At 51.6% G+C, this 16,839-nt stretch overlaps 1 protein-coding gene across 4 annotated transcripts in view; it reads right to left on the minus strand.

The window, feature by feature from the left end:
- Nucleotides 1-5,245: 5,245 nt before the first annotated feature.
- Nucleotides 5,246-16,839, minus strand: part of ash1l (ash1 (absent, small, or homeotic)-like (Drosophila)) — a 213,879-nt gene continuing 202,285 nt past the window's right edge. For all 4 annotated transcript variants that reach the window (XM_052045674.1, XM_052045672.1, XM_052045673.1 and 1 more), the window contains 4 exons: nt 15,083-15,249; nt 14,012-14,052; nt 8,829-9,088; nt 5,246-5,728 (listed from right to left, as the gene is read on the minus strand). In XM_052045674.1, the coding sequence (XP_051901634.1) occupies nt 5,637-5,728; nt 8,829-9,088; nt 14,012-14,052; nt 15,083-15,249 (560 nt within the window). In that variant the 3' untranslated portion in view covers nt 5,246-5,636. The remainder of the gene's footprint in view (nt 5,729-8,828; nt 9,089-14,011; nt 14,053-15,082; nt 15,250-16,839) is intronic.

Consider the following 16,839-nt stretch of genomic DNA (forward strand, 5'->3'; position numbering starts at 1 on the left):
GTTCAAGCCAACCCCAAGGGGTTTGGGAAAAGCTGCCGCAGATTCCACACGCACTCCAGAGTCTGACACCGGGAAACCTCTGGAGTTTAGTTCAAGGGAAGAAAAATAAACCCCACAAACCACAATTAAGAAAAAAAAAACAGTTTCTCCATTTAATACTAGACTTTCTCAAGTTGAGATACAAGCGATTTATGCAATTACATCCAACGTTAAAATTCGTAATACATAATTTACAAAGATTAAAGTCAAAACAATTATCTATTAGATATGCTTCTGTAAAAAGTAAATATATTAGCAGCATTTTTTTCAGCAAACAATCACACTGCCTACACCCATGCAGACTATAGTTATATCTATTTGCAATAATGTAGTGCTTTTAAACAGCAATTCCGTGACTTTTGTTTTTTTTTTGTAATTTTTTTTTAAAAAGTAACCCAAAAAAACATTAAAAAAAAATCCTGTCATCATTTTCTATGCCAGTAAGGGGGGGAAGGGGGGGAAGAGGGTGGGAGGGAAGGAGAGGAGGAGGAGAAAAGGAGGAGAAATTAAAATGGCATTACCTATTCACTGATTGTCTAAAACATGATTTAGTCTTTCAGCAAAGAAAGGGGAGGTGACAGACATAGTGTGTCTTCTACATATAAACTTTTTTTTTGTATTTTTCTTAGTGTTTGACACTATTACCAAGAATGAAATGTCTACAGGAGACAAATGAAAATATTACAGACCTGTCAAAACTCCTATCAATGATGTGCTGAGTATCACATACTCAAATTTTCTGCTACTGTACAGCGTTGCCACGCAGTAAGAAAATAGTCAAAACAATCTTTCTCTTTTTTCGTTTTTTTAATAAAATACGATCTCAAAGGGGTTTTCTGCTTTTGAGACACAAAAAAGGGGAGGAAAATGGGATGAACATGTTCCACTGGGATCGACGCAATGCATTTGTACATTAGGACAGAGTTGGTCCATGTAAAAGGAACATGTGACAACAGTATTGTCGACAACCACACAACTGATATGTACACATTGGCACATCATTTTTGTTTCTTTTTTTTTTACTTTCTGAAAAGGAGAGGGACTGCATAAGCCTACGTACGGACAAAGCAAAGCATTTTTTTTAACCATTTTAAATTTTTTCTTAGTTAAAAAGGGGAAGGGGGTTGATACTACACTGTACAGTTCAACAAAACACAGACGTAGTGTCTTATTATTACTTCTACGCGAATGTTTTTTTTACTTCACAACAAATACTTTATTTTGAATACTGCTCATGTAGTGGCTTTCCTCATTTTTCTTTCCTGTCTACTTTTAGTTCATTTTTTTAAAAAAAAGAGCGAGCTTTTCACAGCGGCTCTGCTCAGGGAAGTGGACTTTGGTGGCGGTTCTTTGAGTGTGCTGTGCGTGGAGCTGGTGAATGCCGAGCAGGTGGCTGGCACCCCCACTGTTTTGCAGCCGGTGCACACAAGCGGATCCCTCCCCACCTCCCCCCCGGATCCCCCTCACTTCATGCACACATGCCGGCTGACGCTTCCTCCCTGTTGCCATTGCCTGTACTGTCATCCTCGGCCAGCAATTGCAAGGTGCACTGAACATCTCGCACTTCCCCCTCCAACCCACCTCTCCGTAAAGCTGTGACATTGGGCTTGGTGCCTTGGGCTTCTCGAAGCGTTGGATGCTGCTTGGTGGGTCTGTACTGTGCAAGGAGACTTTCTCAGGATCTCTACGGTAGTGTGTGACCAGGACAGCAGTCACGTGGTTAATGGGAGGGGGGAGATTGGGTCCCACTGCGGGGAACAGGAACCAGGCAGCAGATGCATTCCCAACACATCTCGTGGGGTGCGATCACCACAAGCAGGGGTGTGGCCAGAAAGCCAAACCCGAAATCTGGAAGGAACTGGGAGCCCGAAATTAAAAGCACGGGGTGCTGGAAACACTCAGCAGGTCAGGCAGCGCCTGTGGAGGTAGGAAACACTTAACAGTCTCAGGTCAACGAACTTCCACCAAGTAAGAGTTTCAAGCTGCAGTAAAAGCAGGGCTGCCAGGGGCTGAGAGTCTGTGACAGGGCAGAGAGTGGAGAGATGGGGTGGCGCAGACAGAGAGGATAAAGGAGGTGGAGGAAGTGGCAATGTAACAGAAGTGGGAGCAAGAACAAACCAGATACTGGATGTGAGTAACAGGGCCGACAACCTTGTATCTGCAAAGTTGTAACGAGACTAATTGGAAGTTGAGGTTCTGTTTCTCAAGCTCATGCTGAGGAACAGGGCAGTGGGCCGGACTATTTAGGTGACAGCCAGCTGGCGGCTCAGGGTGACCTGCTGCGGGCTGAATGGAGTTGTCCTGCAAAGCAGTCACCCAATCTGCCTTTGGTTTTTGCAAGACAGAGATCAGAATATGAACAGTGCCGCAAAAAACACCCACAAACCGCTGGAGGAACTCAGTGGGTCGGGCAGCACTTGTGGAGGACAGTCAATGTTTTGGGACAAGACCCTTCACCTGCACTGAGAGATAGAGGGGGGTTAGCCAGTCTAAACAGACGATGCGGAGGGGTGATGTAAGAGATACACTTTCAGTCCAAATGAAGGGTCGACTTGAAACATCGACTGTCCGTTTCCCTCCACAGATGCTGCCTGACCTGTGGAGTTCCTCCAGCATACTGTGTGTTTCTCTAGATCCCAGCATCTGCACTCTTGTGTCTCCTTGTGAACATCACTGTATCCTAGAGTGTAAGTAGCAGACTAACTCACTGCTTCACTGCAGGAGCTGAACCAGAGCCACTAACCTTCAGACTAGAAACATTACAGCCTTGCACTGCATTCAACAATGGGAACAATCAGCCGTGTTGTGTTAGGGCTGCCTCCTAGATTGTCCTGAATTAGAGATCAGCCCAAGCGGTCAGTGTGTGGGAGATAAAAAATGGATTGAACCAGCCCCAGCTCCACAAACTCCAAGGGCTTGGAAACCACACCCGGTGGCACATGCACCTGTGCCAAAACTCACCTCCTCCTCTGCCAACCTGCAATGGGGCAGGCAGTGTAAGGGAGGTCCACAGGTGAGGAAGGAAGACAGGGGAGAGAGAAATGGCCTCCTAAGGCCCAAATCCGATGGCCCAGCTGTTGGTTAGAGGGCAGCCACTGACGTGATTTCATTGCGTGACATGCTACTCCAGGCACAATTACACCTGATGCAAGACACCGCGTGATTAAATCTCCGAGTCGATCCAACCAGAACCGACAACTCTACATACACCTCACATTTCCAGCGTTCAGCAACATCTCTCTCTTCTGCCAGCTCCACGTCAGGTTACTCACCATCCTGTCAGCCTACACCGGCACCTGGTTATCAACCTACCACAGGCCCTCCTTTCTCTCCATCACCTACCCCACTTTCTTTGCCACTTGAAACCTGCTTCTCCTTTACCCCTGCCCCTCTGATGAAAGTCCACGGACCTCCACAGACGCTGCCTGACCCGCTAGGCATTCCCAGATTTAATTTCAGGTGTGATCAAATTCTGGGAGGAATGTGGAGAGGGGAAGGACTGTTAACTGGAGCTGGGAACGTTATGAAGGGATCGGGCAGTTAAGAGTAACATTCCCTGATGCACAGAGCGACTAGAGACATTCAACTAGCCATCAGCACCCCATGACTTGGTGTGAGGTGCCTGGTGCAGCAAGCTGATGACCACCACAGTGAGGATTTCCATTCGACAGGGCAGAGGAAGTGAAGTAGATGGTCCAGAAGGAAACTGGACAGATACTGGATAGGGGAAAGACTGCAAGCAAGTGGGGCAAACTACATCACTCTGAAAGAGCAAGTACTGATAGATTGGCTGAATGATCACCAGCATCCTACGCTATCACAGGACTGTGTGAACCTGGGCTTCAGAACACCAAGTAACAGAGGGTCAGGCAGGAAGGAGAAGAAAGGGGAGGGCTTCCTATGACCCATGTCTTGTCTTTTTTTTGGTGGGGCGAGGGCTAATGTCCAAACACATCTGGCATTTATAACTGCCCATTTAGCGACACCTGTTCGAGAGCTGTGAAGGGAAGACGCCAGCAGCAAGGAGGCAGGAATCAAGGCCGACATCCCTGGGACGATCAGTTGGATTTCGGGTTGGGGCTGGAGAGCCGCAGGGAATGAAGGCGTCACACAAGGGGTGGGTTCGATGGCCCGAGCGTTTCAAACCTTGCAAAATAGGACAGCCCCAAACCCAACCCGCAGCCAACACCTGCTCCTCACCGCTGGAGATCTGGTTGGGACTAACCCTCAAGGAGCAAGGTATTTCATCGTATTTTGTTTTATAATTAACTCTTTGGTGTTTCGCCTCCTGCCCCCTCACTCGAGTACTGACAGCACAACTTACTGCGAGTTCTGATGGACTGCCCTCGGGTGTGGTTACCAATAACCTAGACTTCCTCCGGCGGGCCATGCGAGGGTCCCGGTGGATTCCGCGCCCTGAGCTCCCTCCAGCTTATACATTTTACTTTGCTGCGGACCCCCTTAGCGCAGAAAGCCGCACCACACAGCTCAGGGCAACGGCCGCCTTCTCTCCGAATCTTCCTCCATCCTCGGTGAATTTAAGAGGGGGGAGAAAATTACACACACACACACGCACGCACACACAAAAACACCACTCCTCCCTGCGAACCCTCCCCTCCGCTCGTGGACACTTTAAGTGCTATCAATCTGTTCCCCCAATCCATTCGTGTCCTTTTGAAGCTTCACTTCTTGTTGTCCTCGTTATGTTCCCTCGCTGGTTATGTAATCCGCTGGGTCAGAAGATAAGGTGTGCGCGACGTATTCCCCAGCACGTACCGTGGTCGACCAGAATGCTGGCTGCCGTTACTCCTCCAAGTGAGTGCAAAACGTGGACTTGGATTGTAAACTCCATCCACCCTTCCCCATCCCCAGCTCTCCCCTAAACCCACCCACCCACCCCTCACCACCACAACCACCGCCTTGTTTGACAGCTGTCTCCTCTTTCTCCATATACATATATACACACTCTGGACAAACTGTATGACAATCACACTGGTGAATTCAGACGTACGATTAAAGAACAGAAACAGAAATCGGAGCCCCAGTCCCTCTTCATGTCGAAAGCGGTCGCTGGCACTCCTCGTGTGTTGACGTTTAACGCAGACGTCACCCCACCCCCAACCCTTCCACCTCGTGTGCGGTGGTATGGCCACTCCGAGAGCTCCCTCCCCTCCCTCCCGTCCCACAAAAAAAAGTCTTTTTTTTGGCTGCCTTGGGGCCCAACGACCCAGAGAGCTAACCAAGCCACCCCCTCCTCCCTCCCCTCCCCAACCCCCACTGAAGTTAATACGAGGGCTACTGTACACAATATAAGAGCACTGCAGGTCTTCAACACCTCACTGTATCCAAGTGCTAACTGTTTGTTTTCTCCAATGAGTCACTCTTCACTTTCCAGTCCCATTTCCAATGGGTTTAAGTGGGAGAGCCTGGGCAATGGGGAGGGAAGGGGTGGGAACAGGGGGGAAAAGGGGTGTGGTGTAGGAAAGGTTTTCTCCCATCCCTCACGTCCCTCGCTGCTCGGGACGCAGTCAGACCCGGGCAGACGCCAGAATCCCTGGCGGAGGAGAGAGAGGCTCTTCTTGCGCTGCGGGGGCGGTTCACTTCCTGAAGCTGCTCTCGGCTAACAACAGTGTCCGTCGACGCAGACGTCTCCCTGAGCCCTCTTCCAGCAGGTAGGTCACGTCGATGGCTGGAGGTGGGGGGGCACACAAACACAGGACCACTCAACGTCAGTGCACACTCACGTCTGCTCAAGGTCACGATGTTAGGTCAGGGTCACGCACTGCGGGGGTGGGCTGCTCCACCCATCTTGTTGGCAATGGCCCTTTGAAAGAGCTCTCCCACCATAAGACCATGAGATATAGGAACAGAATGAGGCCATTCGGCCCATCAACTCTGCTCTGCCATTCGGTCGTGGATTTGTTTTTCAACCTCATTCCCCCTGTAACCTTTAACCCCCTTACCAATCAAGAAACTATGGATCTCTGCCTTAAATACACCCAATGACTTGGCCTCCACAGCCGCCCGTGGCAACGAATTCCACAGATTCACCACCCTCTGCCTAAAGAAATTCCTCTTCAACTCAGTCCCTTTATTCTGAGGCTGTGCCCTTGGATCCTGGACTCCCCCAGCGATGGAAACATCCTCTCCACGTCCACTATCCAGACCTTTCAGTATCCGGTAGGTTTCAGTGAGATTTCCCCCTCATCCTTCTGGAAAGTCCCATCAGTCCCACTCCCTTGCTCTTTCCCCATCCATCAGAAAGTTGCTTTGAATTGGCTCCCAATGCCCAACGAGGGAGCAGAGACCAGAGGTTGGAATTACTTGGGCAGGTGACCAGAGGTGTCCTGGACATTTGAGGTGCTTTAGTGCCTTCAAATGTATTTCTGGTACTGATGGTTCCCAACTTCCCCGGATCCACAGGCATGCTCTGAGCACCCATCAAGCTGAGTGAACTGCCCTCGAGCCTTTCCTTTTGGATGTCCACAGGACAAAAATAGGAGTAAATCGATTGCTTCATCGACCCTGCTCTGTCATTCAATGTGATCACACCCGATCCTTGATCTCAGTATCATGTCCCTGCTCTCCCCTCATACCCCTTGCTGCCTTCAGTGTCTAGAAACCTACATACCTCCTTCTTAATGCAGCGACTTGACCTCGATGGCCTTCTGCGGTATAGAATTCCACGAGTTCACCACCCTCTCAGTGAAGAAATTTCTCCTCTTTTCAGTCCTAAGTGTCTCACCCGTATCATGGAACACAGAACAGTACAGCACAGGAACAGGCCCTTCGGCCTATCATATCTGTGTTGACCATGATGCTTATTTAAACTACATATCCACCTGCACATGGTCTATATCCCTCCATGCTCTGCCTGTTTATATGTCGGCTCCCACCATCTCTCCTGGCAGCCTGTTCCATGCACCCACCACTCGTTTAAAAAAAATTGCCCCACATATCTCCTTTAAACCATCCCCCCTCACCTTAAATGCCTAATTAAATCTGTAATTAAATGATTAACTAAACTAATCCCTTCTGCCTACACATGGTCCATATCCCTCTATTCTCTGCACATTCATGTGTCTATCTCAGAGCCTCTTAAACGCCTCTATTGTATCTGCCTCCACCCCCACCCCTGGCAGCACATTCCAGGCACCCACCGCTCTCTGTGGAAAAATCTTGCCTCGCGCATCTCCTTTGAACTTCCCCCCTCTCACCTTAACTGCACATCCTCTAGTATTAGACATTCCCACTCGAGGAAAAAGACCCTGACTGTCTACCCTATCTCTGCCTCCCATAATTTTATGAACCTCCGTCAGGTCTCCCCTCAGCCTCCACCGCTCCAGAGAAAACAACCCAAGTGTGTCCAACCTCTCCTTATAGCACATGCCCTCTAATCCAGGCAGCATCCTGGTGAACCTCCTCTGTGCCCTCTCCAAAGCCTCCACATCCTTCCTATATTGGGGTGACCAGAACTGCACACAATAAGTGCAGCTGAACCAAAGTTTTATACAGCTGCAAAGCGACTTCCTGGCTTTTGTATGCAACGCCCCGATGAAGGCAAATGTGCCGTACGCCTTCTTTAACACTTGTGTTGCCACTTTCAGGGAGCTATGGAGATGCACCCAGGACCCCTCTGTGCACTGAGTCCTGTGATGTGATCCCTGGTTCTAGAACCCCTGAGCATCCTCCCTCTACATCCAGCCACGCAGGTCCTGTTAGCATTTTGTACATATCAGTGGAATCTTCACTTGTTCGTCTTGTCTAGAGAGATCATGGAGAGGAATGTTTCCATCAGTAGGAGAGCGCACAGTCTCAGAATAAAGGGATGTCCCTTTAGAACTGAGATGAGGAGGAATTTCTTCAGCCAGAGGACGGTGAATCTGTGGAATCCGTTGCCACAGAGGGCGGTGGAGGCCAAGTCACTGGGTGTATTTAAGGCAGAGATTGATAGGTTCTTGATATAAGGGGGTTTAGGGTTATGGGGAGAAAGGGGTTGAGGGTTATGGGGAGAAGGGGGTTTCAAACAAAAGTCAGCCATGATTGAATGGTGGAGCAGATTTGATGGGCTGAATGGCCTAATTCTGCTCCTATATCTTATTGTCATACGACAGCTCCACTGTTCCAGGAATTAGCCTGGTTATGAGTTCACTCTGGGGACGGTGACACTGTATGAACTCGAGGGACATCACTCCGCTCTGGACAAAATCCCTTAGCCACATTACCCAACGCCTCAACAGCCCCACATTCTCACTGCTCCAAGGGTTGCAGCAGCCCGCTGAGGCTCTTGGTCAAGGAGGACCAAGGCAGAGGTTTTGGTTCTGCTGGGCTGGGTGGACACACAAGCCAACTCTGGCCTTTCCCCAATACAGAGTTGGGAGCAGGATGTTCTCCTACACATACGCCCTGCTTTACAAGGTACCGGATAGTGGTTGGGATCAGGATGCTTTCCTATTTGGTGCAGAGGCTGTGGAATCCCTAAATACCACCGTGGCAGAGATGAACAGACCCAGAACGGACCTGGTAATGGTGCCAGAGACCTTATCCTGGTCAACTCCAACCCTTCCCGCACCCACATCCAAGCCTCACCATTCCCCCTCCCTCTTTCCAACACCCCTCTCACCCATGTCCGAGCCTCACCGTTCCCCCCCTCCTTCCAATGCCCCTCTCACCCATGTCCGAGCCTCACCATTCCCCCTCCCTCTTTCCAATGCCCCTCTCACCCAGGTCCAAGCCTCACCGTTCCCCCCCTCCTTCCAACGCCCCTCTCACCCAGGTCCAAGCCTCACCGTTCTTCCCTGGGATCTTGGCCAAGAGGTTCAGCAGGATCTTGTTGAGCTTCTCCCTCTGCACCCTCTGCTTCTCCTCCGGGCTGCAGTCCACTTTGGAGGTGTTGCTGCTCTCGCTCTCTTGCTCCTCCAAGTGGGGCATCTCGGCAGCTGGCTGCTCCTGGGCGGTCGACATGTCCTCAATGATCGGGGGCGGGAGGTCCTCCTCCTGGACCACCTCCTTGCAGTGCACTTTTGTCCGTTCCGACTTCCACGAGGACCTGTGGGTTTTCCCCCGCATCCCCCGGGAACAGAAAGGGAAAAAAAACACCATCATTCAGGTACAACTTTGGGATCCTCTGGTCAATAACAAGATACATGATGCTCGGAGTCAGCTGCCACAGTTCAGACACTCAACCTCCCTCCATTGGGGGGTTGTGCAGCCCTGAACCTAACAGCAGTCGCATACGCGTGCACATTCAACGTTCGGTATTTTTACAGTGTCTGGTCTCAAGAGGCAAAGACAACGAGTTGCCTGTGCCAGGACAATGAACAATCTACTGGAAGAACTCAGCAGGTCGAGCAGCATCTGTGGGAGGGAAGGAATTGTCACTGCTTTGGGTCGAAACCCTGCATTAGGGCTGATCAGACTGTTGCTCCAGATTCCAGCATTCGTGGGAGGAAAGGAAGCTTTGACATTTTGGGTAGAAACCCTGCATCAGGACTGAACCGAAACATCGGCAATTCTTTCCCCCCTCTAGTTGTTGGTTGACTTGCAGAGTTCCTCCAGCAGATTGTTGCTCCAGATTCCAGCGTCTGCAGACCCTTGTGTCCACCTGCTGGGAGCAGCTACCCCTGCAGATTACCTTCCTCCAACCATCTGTCTGGCCCCCTCTTTGGAAAGGGCTGGGAGAAGTATGGCTTTTTAAAATGGAACCTGCAATCTCCATCACGTATCTCACATTGTAAAGGAAGCCCAATGAACAAAGTTGACTGATTGCTTGCCTTCCAGAGACCTCACTCTGCAGAAGAAGAAGAAACATCGAGGCAGAGCTCCACACCCCAAGTGCACTTCCATCTTACTTTCCACACATTCATGAGGGGCACAGACAGGGTGAACACACGCAGTCTTTTTCCCAAGGAAAGGGAACCAAAATCTAGAGGGCACAGGTTTAAGGTGAGAGGGGAAGGATTTAAAAGGGACCCCAGGGGCAACTTCTTCACACAAAGGGGTGGTTGCGTACATGGAACGAGCTGCCAGGGAAAGTAGTTGAGGTAGATACAATAGCATTTAAAAGACATTTGGACAGGTAGGAAGGGGTTAGAGGGATATGAGCCAAATGCAGGCAAACAGACTAGCTCAGGTGGGCACCTTGGTTAGCACGGACAAGTTGGGCCGAAGGGCCTATTTCTGTGCTATATTACTCTGTGACATTCCGAGAGATGGTGTGCATCTCTATCTACATCTCTCCCGGGTGATGCAAGGGTAGTGTGGATAAAAAGCGGGAAGAAGCAGCACTAGAAGGGTTAGGAACAGAGGCCAACAGAAGGTTCTGGAACCTGTACAAGAATTCTCAGACAGCCCCCATGAGAGGGGTTCCTGAACACACGGGGGTGGGGGGGGGGGCAGGGGCAGTGTAGACCACAGCTACCACTCTGCCACTGACCATCATCACAGCAAGACAGACATGGCCCTTATCCCATCGTTAGAGGATTGAATGGAAACCACCCAGCACTAGAGATGCGAAGGAGCAGGCAGCAGAGGGAGAGTTAAACTGCCATGGTTAAACCATGGGTAGGCAGTTCCCTGGGCAAGCACAAAGCTGGGTATGTCACCCTCCCAGATGCCTTTGGGCAAGGTTAAGTGTGCCCATGTTTACTCCACGCTGCTTCCCACTAAAATGCAAGATCTCAAGGGTTCCTGCTTCTGGCTTGCATGGTCTCTTGAACCTGGAGGGTGCCCACCCCCATCCAGCTGCCTGATGTTTGATGCTACTGCCACCCCATCCTTGTTTAATGTGAGCAACACCTCCAGGACTTTTAGGACACAGTCATGCACCAACATCACAACTACCCTCAGAAACAAATCATTCACTCGTTGAGCCACTGATGTCTTTACTCACATCTTCAAGGCTGTTTGGTTGGAAGGGGGGCGGCAGAGTCTAAGATGAAGGGAAATAGAAGTCACCCGAGTGTCAGCGGAAACGCTGGAGCTTCTGAGTCAGCTGATGTCAGAGAACTGCGCGCCACTCTCCCACTGGAGGGGACGAGCGAACTGCTGTGGGATGTGCTCTGAGGGTTGCTGAACCCCCCTCCCCCCTGGGGACCTGAGGAACCAACCGGTGCTCTTGTCACACCTCCGGCTCCCTCCAGGCGAAAGGACACAGCGCTGACCAAGGGTATGGCTGAGAACTGATGGAACTTGCCCAATGAACACGTGTCAAGTGAGGACCGGGGTAGGGGGGAGGGGCGGGGTGAAGGATTGCCCTATGGGACCCCAGTTTCCCACTGTCTGCTCCTCATCCACTGCCCCCCAGCCCCCATGACAGGGAGCCATCCCATGTAGGTTGGATCTCACATTGCTCATCCCCTAGTGCCATCCCTGCACCGAAACACTCCCAACAAACTGCAGCTAGTGCACAAGTCAGAAGCAAAACTACCGTAAATCTTGGAGCTTATTGCACTTTGAGAAAACACCTTGGCCAAGACCCCTGACCTGTAAGCTATAGAAAGTGGCTTCAAGCACTCTTCCCCTGTGTATCTGAGGGAGAGAAACTGAAGGAGACTGATACTCGAAGAGTTACGGTACTTCACATTAACTATCATCAATGACTGGTTGCCACATTAATATGCCCGATTCCACTAATGGAAGGAACCCGTTTACTGTGGTGCTGTGAGAAGCTCTCTCTCCTGTCTGACCCTCCTGCACAATCATGGTCTCCCTTTCCCCCAGTAATTATGTACGGGTTAGGAAGTTGTGGGCATGCTATGTTGGTGCCGGAAGCGTGGCGACATTTGCGGGCTGCCCCCAGAACACTCTACACAAAAGATGCATTTCACTGTGTGTTTTGACGTACACGTGACTAATAAAGATATCTGATTATACCCATCAACTGAGACATTGGTATTGTTCGGTCTAAAGCCCCTGACTAGTCACCCATGTAAAGGGAAAGGTTCAAAGGAACAATACCCCTGGTCTCCCAATCTTTTCCAGATATTTCATCCTCAGATATTCATCCCAGTTTTTTTAACCTTTTATCCCTTTTATGACATACGAGGCCATTCAGCCCATTAAGTCTACAATAGCTCACAGAAATCCTACAATTCCCATTCCCCCACTTATTTCCCTGTCACCTATTCTCTCTCGTCCCTATCAATTCCCCCAGACTCTACCCCTCACCCATACACCAGGGGGACAACTTACAACGAATGATTAACCCACCGACCCCGCATGTTGTTGGGATGTGGGAGAAAACCGGAGCACCCGGGGGAAACTCACGTGGTCAGAGAGAAAATGTGCAAACTCTACAAACACACACACACACCCACAAACACAGTGTCGGAGGTTGGGACTGGAACTGTGAGGCAGCGGCTCTACCAGTTTCCTCTGTTCCTGTCTCTCCAGAGCCATCAGCTGCCCTCCACCACCTCACCCACTGGGATCCTGTTCCTCATCTTGTGGGTGTGGGATCTATGGATGTCAGACACACCACAGAACTGACCAATATCACACACACTCCCACGCCACTTGTGCATGCATGCACATCCACAGGACCCTCACACAGACACATACACGAGACCTCTGACTCATGCACACAGATACAGGAGAACATGATGCATGCACACATATACCCAAGGCATTCTTCTGCACTCGTGTCCTTGAGTGCTGAGCTTTCACTTCCATTCCTCCTCCCTCCACCCACTCTTGTCGGAGGTCAGCTACCTCTGGCGTTACACACTCCTTACCAATCAGATCAGATCAGCCCTCTAGAGCCCAAATCCTTCTGATAAGCAGCTACGATAATCCTGCTGAAGGTCTAAAACAAACCCTGCCTGGAGCAAAGCCCCCACTCCCATTCTCCCCCCCCCCGGAACACCTTGCTGCAAATCCATCACAACAATGGTAGGATTCTGCACCGGGGCAGCTCCCCCACTGCAGCAGACTCCAGAGTGGAGCTAACTCCCATTACCGTCCAACTCCATGACTATGAGAGGTTTCCCCCCATTCCCCTGCCTACATCACAAAGCTCCCCGAAGATCCTTCACCATCAGTGATGAACCCTTTGCCCTCTCTAATCCCCGGGACACCAACAAGATTCCCCTTGTGAATTCAGGCAGTGAGGGCCTGTTTAGCTGCAAGGAGCAGATGAGCTCAGATGCAATCTGGTTTTCCAACACCCCTTGGAACGGGGGAAAGAGGAACAATTGCAGAGGGGGCCCTGGAGAGTGCTGCTAGAGTGACGGAGGTAGGAGTCTGGCAGCGAACAAACTTTCTTCTACAACCCATGGAAAATGTGGTTCCTTGTAGAACCTGACCAGCCTCAGTAGGAGGGGGAGTTTCACCAGTTCTCGGGCATGCTGGTGAGAAGAGGCCGTTCACACAACAATGATTTGGAATGGGGTGGTGGGGTGGGGTGGGTGTGGGGACAACGAGGAAGCTCGTCGCTCCCCTCACTGGCCTATAACAGCAGTCCATAGTTGGCTTGGGAGGAGGAGAAATGGAGGGAGGGGGAAAACTGAAGGCAGGTGAACACCTTCCCTCTGCCCCACTCCAAGTACAGCAGGGATCAGAACTTCATTCCCCTTTCAAAGACTGCAGTGAACAAAATAATTACCTTACCTCTGCACAACCCCACACCTCCTGTGACGAGAGCAACTGGAACTCACTGGTACCCCCGGACCAGAAGAGTGTGGCTGGGCAGAGGGGCTATGGGAAGCATCACGCAGTGGTGCGGACCCGCCCCAGACTGGGGTAGGGGCAGGAGCCACGGCTGTTTCGGTGGAGCCAGGTGTAGTGGACACCTCTACTGTGGCCGAGGCAGCTCGGTGTGGCACAGTGGAGGGGCAGCTGATGCTCAGCACCCCACGCAGCCTCCGCCACAGGTGCCTGCTGGTGAGCTGGCCAGATACAAGGCCACAGGTTTACAATGCTGCTGCGGAAGAACAAGCAGGGTTACGACGGACCGACAGTGAACGCCACTTACCGTCCTCCATTCCTCTTGTAATTTTCGGGAACATAGTGAGGCTAATGGCGGGGGAGAGAAAAGGAACAAAAGCAGATGGCTTTAGAAATGAGCAATGCACAACTGTACGGTGAAGCCCGTAACCCCACCCGCTCCACCACCACAGTCTCTCCCCTACTGCATCCCACCCCACCCTCCAATACCGTCCGATCCCGCCCTGTCCCTCCCCACCTGTCTGATCCCTCCCTGTCCTCCCGCTGTCTGATCCCACCCTCCTCTCCCGTCTGATCCCACTCTCCCCTCCCCTCCCCCATTCGATCCCACCCGGCTACTACGATCAGACCCACCAGGCCCTGTTATACAACGATCCCAGCAGACATCCAACCTGTTCCCATCCCCACCCTGTCCCGCCCAGCACCCACTGCCCCAAGCCTGCCCCGTTCAAACTCCGTGCTGAGAAAATACCACCCCCGATGTTCACCCCCTCCCGAGTACAAATTCTGGAGGTGAGCACTGCTAACACCTGATCCCTCCCCACCAACACCTCCCACCCTGTACCCCCCCACCCTTCCACAATGACAACACCCCTGCTCCCTACCCCCATCCGCAATCTCCTCTCCCCATTCCATTCCGGTCCCTCACTCCCTACCAGCACCTCCCTTCCGGCCCTTCCCCTCAAACCAACCCACCCACCTCCCCCACCCCCAACTCCTCACTCTCCCCTCATCAACCCCCACATCCCTCCCCCCTCCCTACCAGCACCAACACCCTCTCCATTCCCCTGCCCTGGCAGACCCTTGAGTGCCCTGCCTCCAACCACACCATCCTTCCCCCACTTCCACACCCTGAATAACCCTGGCTGTCCCACCTCCCCCCCGGCTGCCAGGTCCACAGCCCCTGGAACGTGGTGGGAATTGCCCAATTGCGTCGCTCTGCAGAAGACCAGGAGTGCAGAGGATGAATGTTCAGCGGGAGCCTGGTGGAGAGGGGGCGAGGGGGCTGTGACAGGATGGAGAAGGGGGGTAGTGAGCACCCCCAACCCCACCCCGTGCCCACCCCCACCCTCAACCCGTGCCCACCCCCAGCACTCACAGAGAAATCTCGCTTGGGTGTCAGTTTCTTCGGGAAATGGTCGAAGGCATACGACTTTGTGCAGACGGGGTAACGGTTGCGGTGGATCTTGTAGAAGAGGTGCGCGGACTTGTCGAGGCGGTAGTCGCAGATGTAAACGTCCTGGTCCTTCACCCCCTTCGGCCTCCCTGCAGGGTGGAGAGAAGGAAGCTGAAAGGCTGCAGCATGTGGTAACTAATGCCAGCGGCAGAGACCCGGGTTCAATCCCGACCTTGGGCACTGTCTGTGCATGGAGCGTGCACGTTCTCCCTGTGACTGTGTGATGCTCTGGTTTCCTCCCACATCCCAACGACATGCTCATTGGTTAAAACACACCTGTGTGTGCTGCTCCAGATTTCCAGCATCTGCAGTCTCGTGTCTCCACTTTGATGCTCATCGGTTAGTCAATTGGCCGCCGTAAATTACTCCCAATGTAAGTGGGTGATGAGAGAACGGTGTGGGGGCGGGGTGGAGTTGAAGGGCTTGTGAGAGAGAACAGGTCACAAGGAGAATAAGTGGGGCGGTTTTGATCGATGAGATTGCTTTGAGTGCTGGCATACACTCGACGGATCGAATTGTCTCCTGAATACGAAAAGGGAAACAGCCAGCCCCAGAAAGGACGGTTCCACACCCCTTTGGGGATGGACCAGAATTCTTCTCCTTGTCAAGGCTGCGCTAACATTCAAGGAAAACAGATCTTCCCGCCTGCGCATGCAGACCATTCACTGGGGAGTGCTGGAGAAACCCGTTCACCCGGGTGAGAAGGCAGCGCACTCAGCAGTACGGAAGCCAGGCAGCGAGAACTTTCCCTTTGTGGTTGCTGGAACACCCAACCCAACAGACTGCGGGGCACCTTCACCACAGGCCCTGCAGCGGATCACCACCACCTTCTCAAGGACAATTAAGGATGGACAATAAATGCTGCCACTATCCTCTATGTCCTACGATGGAATAAAAAACAATTCCAGGCCATTAAGGGTGGCTCAGTGGCACAACTAGTAGAGCCTCTGCCTCACAGCTCCAGACCATCAACAGGAAGGACGTGGTAGGAACAGAGAGTGTGCAGAAAAGCTTCATCAGGATGTTGCCTGGAATGGAGGGCTGATATTGGATAGGCTGGGTTTATTCTCACTGGAACTGAGGGGGTGACCTTACAGATGTGTATAAAATCACGAGGCGTATAGATAGGGTGAATGCACACAGTCTTTTTCCCAAGGAGAGGGATTCAAAAACTAGAGGGCATAGGTTTAAGGTGAGAGAGGAAAGATTGAAAAGGGACCTGAGGGGTAACCTCTTCACACAGAGGGTGTTGCGTATATGGAACGGGCTGCCAGAGGAAGTGGTTGAGGCAGGTACAATAACATTTAAAAGACATTTGGACACGTACATGGTAAATTATTATCACATGTACCTAGGTACAGTGAAAAACTTTGTTTTGCATGCCATCCATACAGATCATTTCATCACATCAGCACACTGAGGTAGTACAAGGGAAAACAACAACAGAACGCAGAATAAAGTGTTACAGTTACAGAGAGAGTGCAGTGCAGGCAGACAATAAGGTGCAAGGTCCTAACGAGGTAGATTGAGAGGTTAAGAGTCCACCTTCTTGTTCTAGGGGACCGTTCAAAATGCAGGCAAATGGGACTAGCTTAGATGGACACCTTGGTCAGCTTGGATGAGATGGGCCAGAGAGCTGTTTCTGTTGTCATATTACTCCTTAACAGCCAGGGCAGACC

This window comes from Pristis pectinata, chromosome 40 (assembly GCF_009764475.1).
Source record: "Pristis pectinata isolate sPriPec2 chromosome 40, sPriPec2.1.pri, whole genome shotgun sequence".
In the NCBI taxonomy this organism is placed as follows: Eukaryota; Metazoa; Chordata; class Chondrichthyes; order Rhinopristiformes; family Pristidae; genus Pristis; species Pristis pectinata.